A 13,524-nucleotide genomic window follows, 5' to 3' on the forward strand; every position below is an offset into this window, starting at 1 on the left:
TCAGACAGTTCTAAAAGGCATTTTATCATTGTTAGTTTTTATCACTTTCTAAGCTTGTGTACAATGCAGCCAGTTTCTGTGGGTCACTTATAACTTGCCCACATCTCTCAAGATCCCTGATTAAGCTGGCAAATTTGTCTTAGTGCTGTACAAGACTTTGAGAGGAAATTTTTGTCATTGTAAACAGCATCTTAAACAAGAAGATAACTTGCATTTTTAAAAACCTCTGATGTCTGTTCAAGCTTTCTCCACATCTGTTTAGCCTAGACATGCATATCCTAGACATGCATTCAGATCCTTATCATTTATACAAGTCATAATCACGTTTTTTAACCTTAGAATCCACACGTGCCCAGAGAGCTATGGCTTCTTCATTTTCAGCTACAGGTTTCCCCTTCCAGGTACATTTTAACTCCAACACTCCAAAGGGAGAGTTGGCTGTATCCAGCTTTCCAAGGGCAGTTTGGAAGGATGTTGATTCCTCAGCCATTTTTATACCTTTCCTATCTTAAGCGTTTCTCCTATTCAGCTCGAGCAGCACAGATTAGCTTCTGGTGCCCATGACCTGCTAGAGTCATTGCAGCTTGCTTAGCGTCTCTGAGAGAAAGCAAGCTTTTACTTTGCTTTGAACCACTGAGACTTTAGACTTGGGTTAAAATAAGGAAAGACTACTTTATTAAAAGAAATGCATACTTGATTGGAAAGGCTCTAGTCCTAGCTAACTAACTGGCAGGAGGAGGAGCTGGAGGGATGCTCCGCAGCATCCACTTGCTGCTGAGGAGCCACCCACCCAGCTGAACAGAGGCTTCATCGGGAGCCGCGTGCAGAAGCCAGATGGGAAGAGCCGGCTCCCATGAATAGGTCTACCGGGGAGCAAGCGCTCCACTTAGATCACAGTTGTTGGAAGTGGGGCAAGAGCAACTCCTGTTTTGTTCTTTTGCTTATGTTCCAGAAGGGAGGGGGAGAGGGTCCTCCAGATGGATAGGCTTGTTCACCTTTACCTGTGATGCTCTGACTGACTTCCTTCCGTTGTTAGACTGATATGTCTTAGGGAAGCTTATCTGCCCCTCCTCCTTCCGCCCTTCCCTTCCTCTCTTCTCCTACTGTCCAAGATAGAGGAGATACTTTTGTCTCTGCTCTCTCTCTCCTAGCCATGAGGGCAACTCCCAAATCTGGGCGTTGCGCCTCCAACTTAGTTAGTTCGAACTAGGTATGCCTTTCCTATACACTATGTATTTCTATAAAGTAGCTTTTCTAATTTTACGAAGTCTTAAGTCTCAGTGATCTCAATGCAGGGTAAAAGCCTGCTGCTTAGGTAAGTAGCTCCTCCCCTGCCCTGCCCTCAGAACACCCCATTTTGGGGGCTACCGCCGGCTTCTGCCAGGCTGACCATCCCCGACCGGACCTCTGCCAGCTTTAGCAGGGTCCTAGCGGTGCTGCAGCTCAGCCGGGATGGGGGGGGGCTTCTGCTGGCGGAGCGCAGCGACACCGGGAGCCTGCCAACTCAGCTGGGGGTGTGCTTCATCCAACTCTCTCCAGCCTGGTGCAAAATCAAGTTGGATTGTGCCCTGAGTTGGAGGTGCAATGGTCAAGCTTGGTCATTGCCTACATGCTTCAGGGGCGAGGAACAAACATGTCTGCTGTCCCTGGGCTGCTCCGAGAAAAGGAGGAGGGAGAGTTGGGAATTGAGGTCAGCTCCCTGAGAGTATCAGTTTTCAATGGAAGGAAGACAGGTAGAGGAACACAGGTAGGGATAAGCAGCCTAGCCAACCACAGAGGACCCTCTCTCTACTTCCCCTGAGGTGTGCAAAGAGATCCAAATAGGAGTTGCTCTTGCCACACCTCCGGCATGATCACGCAGTGCTGTTTTTATATCTGAAGCCTAATTTTAGTTATTGGAGCAGGGCCAATGTGACACCCTCCAGATTTGATTGATTGATTGATTGATTATTTGATTTATATCCCACCCTTCCTCCCAGCAAGAGCCCATCTAGCTGAACTACAACTTCCATCATCCCTGACTATTGGCCTTAATGGGAGTTGTGTTAAATTAACTGTCCAATGTTGGGGTATTTTTAACGTGTTACATTGTAGTGATATACTTTTTGTTATTAATCATTATTGTATTACTGTATTTAGACTGTTTTATGTGAATCCCTATGAGAACGGATGTATTTATGGAAAATGCAGGATGTAAATAAATTGACTATGACTAGTCCAGCAATATCTGGAGGACACCACATTGACACATTGGCTGTATTAGCTCCTAATTTGACTTGAGATAAAATAGTAAGTATCCTTGAACTCAGTATGCAGAGAGCCTTCATGCCTCTCTGTTAGGTTTCTAGGCAGGCTTGAGAAGACGTAGCATCTCTGATCGTACATGTTAAGCCACTGCTTTTAGCAAAGGTGTAAGGCTCTGGTCAATAGAGTGGCTGGTGAGTCAATCTGAGGAGAGGATGGAAAGTAGTGCAGAAATTAAATCCTTAATTCAATGTCTTCAGAGATGTAGAGTTGGCCCTTTCCCCCTTACTTTTCTCCCTTTTTCTTTTTCTTCCTATAGTTGAGACAATGTGCCATTTCTAGGTAGGTTAATTGCCATGGATTTACAAGGTAAGCTGAGGTCTACTCAGTCTATGTGAAGGTTAGACCTATGGTCTTCGGTATGCATCAACCCATGTTTGTATGCATTCTGGTCAATGGTTAGTATCTGCTTGATGAAGAAAGGAAATAAAAGGTAGATGAGGGATTTTCTTTTGTTACTGCAAAGCCACTGTTATCATTGTGGAATGATGGCTGCAGTCTTAGATCAGCTAGCTAAAGCTTTCATTCATTAGTCAGTGGGGGGCAATTTTAATTGAAGAGGATACTTTTTAAAAAGCAGGGCTGCCAGTTGCTGAGGCTATTTTGATTTATGATGGGTGAACTGAACTTGGATATATGTTTGAAAAAGAGGTTGCTTTTTCTAAAGGGAATGATACCTTTTGTTAAAATATGTCTCATAAAGCCTGTGATACTGAGCTTTTGATAATATGCAAATATATTTAAATTGGTTCAAAGGCAAATGATATTATTTATTTTTATTAATTTTATTACTAATTCTTTAATTGGCTGACAGTCCTAATTAAAAGTCACACATGCTTAGAGTCAGTACTAAACTCTTCATGTTGTGGGGGACAATTGCGATATCTACCCAGTTTTCCCCCTGGTTTCCACACCCACCTTTATAGATGAAGTCTTGACCCCTTCCTCCAACCTCTCCATCTGCTAGCCCACTTATACAACCCTGGAGGTGATTGCGTTTCTCCAGCTAAACAATTTCTTTTTTCTCTTAACATTTTACACATTTACCAGGAGCAAGGTCCAATGAAATCAGTGGGTGTTATACTCAAATAACCATGCTTTGGATTGGGCTGATACATACTCAACATAACTCTTTTCATCGGGAATCATTAAATATTTTTTTCCCATCTTTGTCTGGTAGAACTTCTTTAGTCAGTGGTAATTTAGACACAATCACACGTGCTAAAGCCCCTTCAAGGTCCAGTGCTCTTGAGTCTGCCTAAAAGTTACTCTCAACTACCCCTCCGATTTCTTTTTCCTGGGGACATACCTTAAACTTTGAATCAGCACATTCTTTTCTTTGCCATTGCAGAGCCAAATCGAAAAATGGGGGCAGATCGTTGCGAGAGAGGCTAGAAAAAATTGGTTTGAATTTACCAGCCGGCAGGCGCAAAGCAGCAAATGTCACATTACTCACCTCTCTGGTGGAAGGTAAGCAGAATCTCTGCCCATGTCAATTTCTTCCCCATCCCCTGGCTGCTCTTAAGGGTGAGAAGAGTTTTGACATTTCACACAAGTTTCATGGATTGAGTGGAAATCGTTGCCGTGGAGGCATTGAAGATCTGTCATGCAGAAAACAGGTGGAGTAGTGGGAGGGAGGGAAAAAAATAAATAAAGATCTTAACCATCATGCCTGATCCATATCTCAAACAGTTTGTTAAGGCTGTGCTCCTGCACACACAGACTTCCACGTTTGCTTCTGAATCACTAATGCACATGGAATTTGCTTTTGAGTGAAAGTCTTTTAACTGATCAGCACTGGTCACAGTGAAGTCACTGGGTCTATTTCATTCATTCTAAATGATGTTTTGGAACTGTAATGGGAACACTTCTGAAAGTAATTGCAGAATCCCAAGAAGAACAGTCAAGCAATATCTTTATTAAGAGCTACCATGATGTGCGATATGAGCTTTGGAGCGAAACAGAACTTTTCCTCATGGAGGAAAATATATTAAAAAAGAAATTTTAAACATTGGGGGAAATATGTTTTTGGGAATGGTGTTACTCCTGTCTGCTGCTTGCTTCAGCCTTGTGGTGGCAATGCAGACCACATTCCTGATCTTATGCATATTTACTTTGAAGTAAGCCTTGCAGTGTTCAGTGGTGGGATTTACTCTGAAGTAAATGTGGATAGAACTGTGCCTTCTAGAAGTTTTATTTCTGGGTTATACAGAGGCATATTAGGATCCTCCATGGCGCAGAGTGGTAAGCGGCGTCTCTGCTCACGGCCGGAGTTCGATTCCGACGGAAGGAGGAAGTCGAATCTCCGGTAAAAGGGGTTGAGGTCCACTCAGCCTTCCATCCATCCGTGGTCGGTAAAATGACCTGGCATACGCTGGGGGGTAAAGAAAGGCCTGGGAAGGAACTGGCAATCCCACCCCATATATACGGTCTGCCTAGTAAACGTCGCAAGATGTCACCCTAAGAGTCGGAAACGACTCGCACTATAAGTGCGGGGACATCTTTACCTTTACAGAGACATACTGGGTCAGAAAAAGTTGAAGGCTTTCCCTTTACAATTATACAAACCAGCACATCCTTAAATCTGTATCTGACACTAATGTGGATTTGCAGTATTCTTTTAAAGGCAGAAAACTAAAGAAAAAATGTGGGGATCATTGTGTTACATACATATATTTGAGCAATGTATATGGGTTCAATAGAAGCTAAACTAACTACAGTTAATTATTGGCTACAGAAACACACAGGTTGCAGTTGTCCAAAACTTAGTTATTTGAAAGCAGCAAAGCTCCAAGCCCTGATGAGAAAAAGTCACCATAGCTATTCCAGTGATAAATATTGGCACCAGATCCCTTTGCTAGTGACTTGACAAAACTCTTGTTTTATATGTCTGCTTGCACCCAGTCCCATAGCTATAATCCAAAGTATGGCTGGATTTATAAATCTGCTTGGAGAATCAATCGATTTCCTGGTTCCTAAGTTTTTTTAAAAAAAATAACTATGAAAGTCTGTTTTAGGAGAGACATTAATGAAATGTGACAATATTCTGAGGCATGTAAAAGAAAAGGGAAATGGTCATTGAAAATTAACTGTTAAGAATAGGAGGTTCAAAGTAGGTGAGCTGCTGGCTGAGGAAGGCAGCCCAGAAATCCTTTTTGAATGTGATGGACAGCAATTGTGCACAAGTTGTTGATACTGTATGGCACAGTCCTAAATGCATTACTCAGATATCATGTCCATTGAAATCAAAGGGGTTTATTTCCAGCAGTGTGTGTAGATTGAGATGTAAAAGTGTAACCCCAAATCATTCAGATCAAGTGAAGAATTTCAAGTGTGGACTGTAATCTCTCTAGGGACCTTCAAAGTTAACATAGAAATAGAATTGTGTTCGTGAACATTACAGTTGAGTGCTAACATATATTTTGTAATATATGTTAATGTCTTATCTGTGCAAACCCACATCCTATAGAATTTGCACCTGCTTCAGCTCTGTCTCACTCTCTTACAGTAGCCAGTCTCTTCCACCTCTCTTCTGTTTTATTGCCTGTGGCAAAAATGTTTCATTCATTACTGCCCAGAATTCACAAAGGGTAGGGAGTCTGCTCTTTCCCTTGTAAGTTTCGTAAAGAGAATCAAACATCCACGGTGAATGACTGTTTGATGAAAGTAATCTTTCTCTCCCACTTCCCTTACTTTTCAAAATAATGAGTCATTAGGATTGTTAGACATATTTGTTTTTATAGGTAAGAGTCTCTGGGGTTGCCTTTTATTCTCCTCCTCCATTGGGTTTAAACTACAGTGTGGTATCCGTAGCTTGACAGTAGAGGAAAGAACTCTGAAAAGAGGAACGTATTTAAAATTAACAATAACATCTTTTATATTAACTCCCCTCAGTCCCATAGCTATAATACAAACTATGGCTGGATTTAAGGATTATCTGTGGAACAGAAAATTTCAGATTAAATGAGGGTAAAGTTGGAATTTTGAAGAGGGCGACATTGTGTGGACCTTGTGAAAAACTTGCATCCATAAGGAGCAGCGAATCCACCATAAATGTCTGGGTGGACAAGCCCTTCCTGTTTATGAGTACAAGCGCATAGGACTGTGGCCTTCATGTTATTTTCTGAGGGAGATGTACAGGGTTAGGGTATCTATTTTTGTTTTTCAACGACAAGGGTACCAAATGGAACTAGCTTCTGTGGGATACAAGTACCGTTTAATAAAAACGCATAGTGTTTTACACTGTAACATAGTCAAAGGGGAAAAAAGATAGGTTTTGATTGTATTGGCCCTCTCAAGCACAGAGCATGGCACTAACAAAGCGCAATTCACAGCAGTTCCCAAGTGCCTGACAACCAGCTTCTTGATAAGTGTTTGAGAAGTGCAAAGCACCCTTCGGCCAAGCCCCACTTCACCTCTTGGGTGTAGGGCAGGTTGGCATGGCTTGCTTGCGGTGGCCAAATGGGGAGGCCTGGCAGACTAGATTAGCCCCACAGGCTTGAGGTTTCCCATCCCTGATATAGGGAGATAACTACAGGAAAGAAGAAAGATGCACGGGTAAAAGGCAATACAGAGAGAAGAGGAACAGAAGCGGCAGGGGTAATGAGAGGCAAATGTAAACACGTGCCGCTATACATAGGCATTATTTTCATTTATGTAGCTTAACTGTGTGCAGTCCCAGTCTAAGTTAGCACTGCATCTGGGCTGAAAACTACTTCCTCTAAAATTCAGAAACATGGGATTTGTGGTTCTTCACAACAACGGTTCTCAATCAATCAATAGATTTCCATTATGTTACAATGTATGCATATGTGGTGTACTGCTGTTGTATTTTATAGTCACCTGTTTCAGATGGCTGAGCTGCAGGAAATTCTGCTTAGGAAGCCCAACCTGTGGCCTCTAGTTTCTTATGTATGGAGCTGGTCCACATTAACTCAGGGTGCCTTGGATTTCTGTTGTGCAGAATGAAAAATTCATGTTCCTCCACAGCAACACTGGAATGGAAATACAGCTTCCCTTGACATCTCTCTCATCTAGGAGATGCACAGACTTTTGATGGACAGACAGTTCAGGCATCTGCTGAGCAAGGGAGTTGTGCAGGGTCTGTTTCCAAAATAACACTGCTGAGGAACAGGAAGTTTGGAGAACTTTGCACTTTCCATTCCTGCATAGCAACAGAATGTCCAAATCCACTTGCAGTGAGGGAGGAAAAATACATACTGCACATGCTCAGAGGCACACTTTTGCTCACTTTTCATGCAATTCAGGACAGAGCCTTTATGTCTGGAGGCTGGGCAAGGCATATCTCATACTGGAGCCTAATATACTACTAAAATTGAATGATCTGAAGCTTCTCTCCATAACTGCAAGTCAGTGTGTAACTTCATATAATAGCACTTACATTGCTTTGTATTTCCGACAAGCTGGATGCCTTGAATATCCTTCAAGCTATGCACATATAAGTGAGGTTATTGTGTATCCAGGCCTTCTACCACAGAACAAATTCCTTTCCTTGGTTGAATTTCTCTTCCACTTCTACTCTTAGAGAACTTGCAATGCTAAAAGAGTTTAGAACACTTCATAGTCTCAAAATCAGGGTTGCTGGCTTGTTGAAAGAAGATGTTGCAACATGTGGGCAATTCTGTTTGATTTGAATGGTTTGCCAATTAATTTCATGGGGAGGGGGGTAATGAAGGTAGGCAGAGCAGTCCGAGGAATATCTGCATGAACAATTCAAAAATAACTCTAGAGAAAGAGGGTAATAAAGTCCAACTATGTTTTTTTCAGCATTGCACTCTAACGGTGCAATCCAGAAAAGGTAAGCGCTGGAAAACCTCACAGAATTCAATAGAAGAATTACGTGTGTATGTACATTTTTCCTATTGAAATAAATGGGGCTTCAAAGTGCTTAGGTGAACAACTCTTTTTGTGGTATTGACAGTATAAGCATGACGAGTAAAACTACTTCTCATCTCGTTCTCAGTGTAAGCCCAACCACAACACAAACATATATCCATACTATTATGCCACCTTACTGTCATGGCTTCCCTCACAGAATTCGGGGAATTGTAGATTTATTAAGAATCTTTAGGCCCCCATCATAGAACTCCCTTGTGGGATGGAATACCTGTTAAAATAATTAAAGTCTGAAATGTGGACATACATAGTGCACCTTTGCTTCTTCTTTTTTTTGGTTTATCCTACTTGCTAACAGTTTCAACCACTTTCTATTTGAGCTGATGTAGTTGCCCTTTTGCCCAGGTCATCAGGAATGTAATGCTTTAGAACTTCCGTATGACCAACAGCTCAATACAACGCTTAGGATGAAGCTTCAGGGTATGCGCAAATGACTGAAGATGATCATGGTCAATGAGTTGTTTTCTAGCTTGCATCCTGAGAAGTTAGTTGTTGCCCTAACAAATCTAAGGAGACTGTACATCTATCTCAATTGGGCCTTGAAGACCTGGCTCTTCAGGCAGGCTTTTGGGGTGGGCTAGGTTTTATTATTATTGTTGAGATTTTTAATGTTTTAATGTATTTGTATGTATTTATTTTGTACGTCGCCCAGAGTGGCTGGGCAGCCAGCCAGATGGGCGACTAATAAATTTAATAAATAAATAAATAGTGTGTTGTGTTAACCGAGTTGGCCTATGATGATCAAAGCTGTTTGTCTTTCGCCAGGAGAAGCTGTACATTTAGCTCGGGATTTTGGATACATATGTGAAACTGAGTTCCCAGCCAAAGCTGTTTCTGAGTACCTGAACAGACAGCACACAGACCCTACTGATCTCCATTCTAGGAAGAATATGCTGCTTGCCACAAAGTGAGTAGTGATAATCCTATAACATGCTTTGCTTTCATCCTATAATATGCTTTACTTTCAACATCCTGGCCCTAAAACTTGGTATTGTTTTATGCTGAAAGATTATTAGGTTCTTTTTTGTGGGAGCAGAAGAGTTTAAATTCAAAACCAGACCAGATTACCGTAACTTTTCCTCCCTGTGCATTCATCCCCTTGGTGTAATTTTCATATCAACAGATACATTTTTATAGTATTCACATAACAGGTTCAGTTAAGATTTGACTACTGCTGGATTATTTATTATATAATTTTATACAGGCTTTCCCTCCAAAGAGGCTCAAGTGGCTTAGATATGGTCTCCAGGAGGTTTCTCATTCAGGAAACACCCAAAGCAGAATAACTTCTTATGTCACAGCAAACTAGTAGCAAAATTTCAGCATGAAGGCACTTGGAAGGGCCCCTCCAAAGCATGGAAGTTGGTGATGCCAGGCCATTGGGAACCCAGTCTCCCTTGCATTATTGGAATCTGGGGGCGGCGGCGGTGGCGGGGGGGGTTGAAGGCCTGAATTATGACAGTGGTAGGCCTAAAACTGAGCATGTGTTTTCAGTACAGGACTATGTGGACTCATCAAGGTTTTCTTAACAATCCAAATGTATTGTAGTTTTTTTTTAATTGCTTAGACATTCTTTTCTGTCATAGTGTGGTTGCCTGAGGTGTCCTAATGTTGGCAGGGGTGGAAGAAAGGGAGAGAACCAGACAGAAGAGTCTCTAGGAGCCATTGGCTGAATTGCTCGGATTCTAGATAGGGGCAGGGTTGGCAAAAATCAAAGGGGCGGGGGGAGGTGCCTGAAAGAGAAACTGGGAAAGCAATAGACTGGAGGGGAGAGTTTCATGTGACCAGGAATCCCATGTTAATGTGAAATAACCAACATCTGTGGCTTCAGGTATATAGTGTATTTGCAATATGGATGCTAGCTACATTCACAACAGTTGACCACAGGCTCATTGCAAGTGCATCAGACAACTTTCTCTGTGGAATCTTTTTTTTAAAGGGGATTGTGTGGATTGTTTGAGGTAGCATGGAGGAAACTACATGTAGTGAATCATTGCATGTAAATGAGTCTGTTATGAAGGCAGCTTCTGTGATTTGAAAAGAGGCCTCTATGTGGCAGCAATAATTTGGGCACTGAGCACACTAGTAACCTACAACAAAACATTTCCATTGGCCACACCTGGAGGGGCAAGGGTTGATCTGCCAATCATTGCAAAATCTGTTTGAAGCTGACTTTTTTAAAAAAACAACACCACCACATTGGAGCTGATCTGACCAGGTTTTACAGTTAAAAGTGGTGGGGTTTGACTAGTATTGTGTGCCCCCATTTTCAGAAAAGAGAGGTGAAGGTGCACGGGAACTGGCAGAACAGTAAGTGTGTCTTTACCCTTAGTTTTTTAGCAACTGTTGTCCAGTGCTGTTAGAATTGGCATTAAAGCCAGGACACTTTTTCATACTTTTTTTGCATTCTGATCTTTGTCACATTTATTTAGAAGCAAGCCCCGGTGACTTCCCACCCCCAGAATTACATGGAAAACCAATTCCAAAGGCCTTTCCCAAACATATTTTTGGATCACTTCCAAAAGTCATACTATTTGCTTTAAAATGGCATTCTCCAAAATCCTCCATGAGTGTTAAATACAGTACTCTGCTAATTTGTGATTTCTTTAACAATCTACATGTATTTCTGTATTACTTTCTTCCCTAGCCTCTAATAATTTGAATCTACATTTCTGTGAGTGGATGTATCCATACACTGGTTGGGTGCCTATTTGTTTTCTTTTATGTTTCCTCCTGATGCGGTCCAGAATTATTGAAATGAATTAATGTTTTGATAATTTCAATGAATGTGATTCCAGTGCTTCCAAATTTCTTCCATGTGACTCTGATCTTATCTAATGAAAAAATGTCTCTGTGTGTACAGTTTTGCATTGCATCTGTGTTCAGATTTAGTTAATTCATTCTGCTGTTTCACATCCTTCCTGTTTTGTCCTTTACTATGTGCCTGGGCAGATATTTCCAATCTGAGTTGTGAGTCACTTGCATCTTGTACTGTACAATTAACGCAACCACACTGGAATTGTGAAACCATTAATTGGATAGACCTGGTTGTGAAGCTATGGTAAAAGTGATTACGTCAGGACTGGCATGAGTTTTTTCACCGCCTATAGCAAAATTGCTAAGGACTGACTAATATTTCTACATCAATGCACTAGTTAGTACTTTCCCAGTGGCTTCTTCATTTGCTGTTCTAGAAATGTGTGTGGGCAAGGTCAATGATACCAAAATATTGTTTTATGATCTGACTGATATTTGGGTTGAAAAGACATACATAACTGGCCAATGCACAGTTTCTGCATCCAAACATTACCAGATCTATATGGACTCGTGATGAATGTTGAAGATGGTGCCAGACATGTGTTTTGTATATCAGCTTCCTACAATGATTACTCTATAGACCAAAGGGTGTGGAACCTGTGGCCCTTCAGATATTGTTGGATTTGAGATCCCGTTAGCCCCAGCCAGCATGGCCAGTGATCAGGGATAATGTTCGTGATAGTCCAGCAATATCTGGAGGGTCACAAGTTCCCCAGCCTTGCCTTAGACTCTATGATATGTCCAGAGCAACTGCTCTAGAAAACCCAGTACAATGTGTTTTAACAGTGTGGAGGTAAAATGCAAGTTGTGTGTTGTGATAAATTAATTCATAACACTGTATTACCATTCTCACACACAACAGTTGAGATGCACTGAGCTGCATTAACTTAATGCCAAATTGGATGTGAGAATTGGTGTAACTTGACTCCCTCCACTCTCAGTCCATCTTTCCTTATGAAGGGTGTCCTTGGGCCTAACTCCCTGTCAGCAGAAAAGTCTGAGTTGATTTCAGTAGGATTCTTGGCTATCCATCCAAGATGACAAAAAATAAATTTCATCCCATGCCTCTCCATGTTTATTGTTAATCATCCATAGATCTGACGCTTTTACAGCAGCAGCTGGGGGGCAGCAGGGGGGAATATTAAATCTGCTACTATATTTAGATGTGTCTCTCTAGCTCATTGAAACTTTTACAATAGCTTTTCTCTTTGTTTGATTTATGCCTCCCTTTGGCTCCTGTGCCATATTGTTTGGTGCTTTATGGCAGGCTTAGGCCTTTGGTAGTGTAGGACTGCCTGTTTTCCCATACGTTTTTTCTTGCAGGCAAGCCCCAAACAGATCTCATTTATTTTGTGCCCTAGGATGTGGCTTGCTTCGTTGACAGCGTAATTTAAAGAAATATATGGATGGCTGAAGAATCATTTGCTGAAATCTGTCCAGATGTTTTTTAGACGTGATTGGAATTTGATTGCCCTTTTCCGCAGGGTCAAAAGATATTAATATCCCAGAACTCTAATTGCTCACAGACCCCACCTTTGCTCTTTGAAAATGGGAAACTGTTTGACTTGTTATCATTTGACCTGCAAATTTGATGTTTCCCCTTTTTTCTTTTTTGTGTTTTCTAATGGATAAGATACACGGACAAGAACTTTCTCCATTGTCTGAAACATTTGATCTGCTTTCATTTTCAGGGCATGGCTTTGTACCTGACATAATTTCCTAACTAGTTCACACTATTTATGCCTCCGTGTGAGTTCATCTTATCATCTTTGTCATTAATGAGGGCAAAGTTTTTTCTTTAAATCACACTACATGTTTTTATTGGCTTATCAATGGCAGGAAGGCTGTGCTATCAATAACTGATTTTTGTGAATGGCCACTGTTAATTATCATAGACTGTACTTTCTGCATCTTATTTCCTTTCAATGCCATTGTTTACAATTCCATCCTATCCCCACACATCTGTAATTCAGAGCAATCCTTCATGTATCTGATGAAGTGGATTGTTGTCTACAAAATATTATATCACTATAACGTTATTAGTCTTTAAGGTGCCATGAGACTCTTTTGTTCATTTTTTCTTGTGCAGAGGTGGAATTGGTAATCAACAGTCTTGTACCATATCTTTAAGCATTCATATGATAAATAGGTTTGGTTGGAATCCATGGACTTTAGACGATCGTGGTACCATACCGCATGAAGGCAATTCAATCGTCTTCCCCTCCAGACTGTGGACTGCATCCGTTTATCTGCTTTAATCAATTGTCTGTAGTGAGCATATATTGGTGAACTGTATTGCATTTAGAAAATGTGTTTAATTTACCTTACTTTGCCACTGTACCTAAAGTGGAGCTTTGTCAGTGGAAGGTTAGTTAGCAAAAAGAGCTAGCACTGAGTTTTGATTCCCCAAATAAAATAGTGGTTGCAAATATCTGTGTGCCTATTTCAACTGGTTCAAAATGCAGCCAGATTACAGGCTGGGATTCC

General features: G+C 41.3%; 1 protein-coding gene across 8 annotated transcripts in view; it reads left to right on the plus strand.

Annotated features, from left to right (window-relative positions):
- TFAP2B (transcription factor AP-2 beta) overlaps positions 1 to 13,524 on the plus strand; it is a 74,006-nt gene that overhangs the window by 45,020 nt on the left and 15,462 nt on the right. For all 8 annotated transcript variants that reach the window (XR_009762094.1, XM_061622301.1, XM_061622302.1 and 5 more), the window contains 2 exons: positions 3,656 to 3,774; positions 8,986 to 9,127. Coding sequence is in view for 7 of the 8 variants with exons in the window: in XM_061622301.1 (XP_061478285.1) it covers positions 3,656 to 3,774; positions 8,986 to 9,127 (261 nt within the window). In the remaining variant the exon portion in view is untranslated. The remainder of the gene's footprint in view (positions 1 to 3,655; positions 3,775 to 8,985; positions 9,128 to 13,524) is intronic.

This window comes from Rhineura floridana, chromosome 4 (assembly GCF_030035675.1).
Source record: "Rhineura floridana isolate rRhiFlo1 chromosome 4, rRhiFlo1.hap2, whole genome shotgun sequence".
Classification (NCBI taxonomy): domain Eukaryota; kingdom Metazoa; phylum Chordata; class Lepidosauria; order Squamata; family Rhineuridae; genus Rhineura; species Rhineura floridana.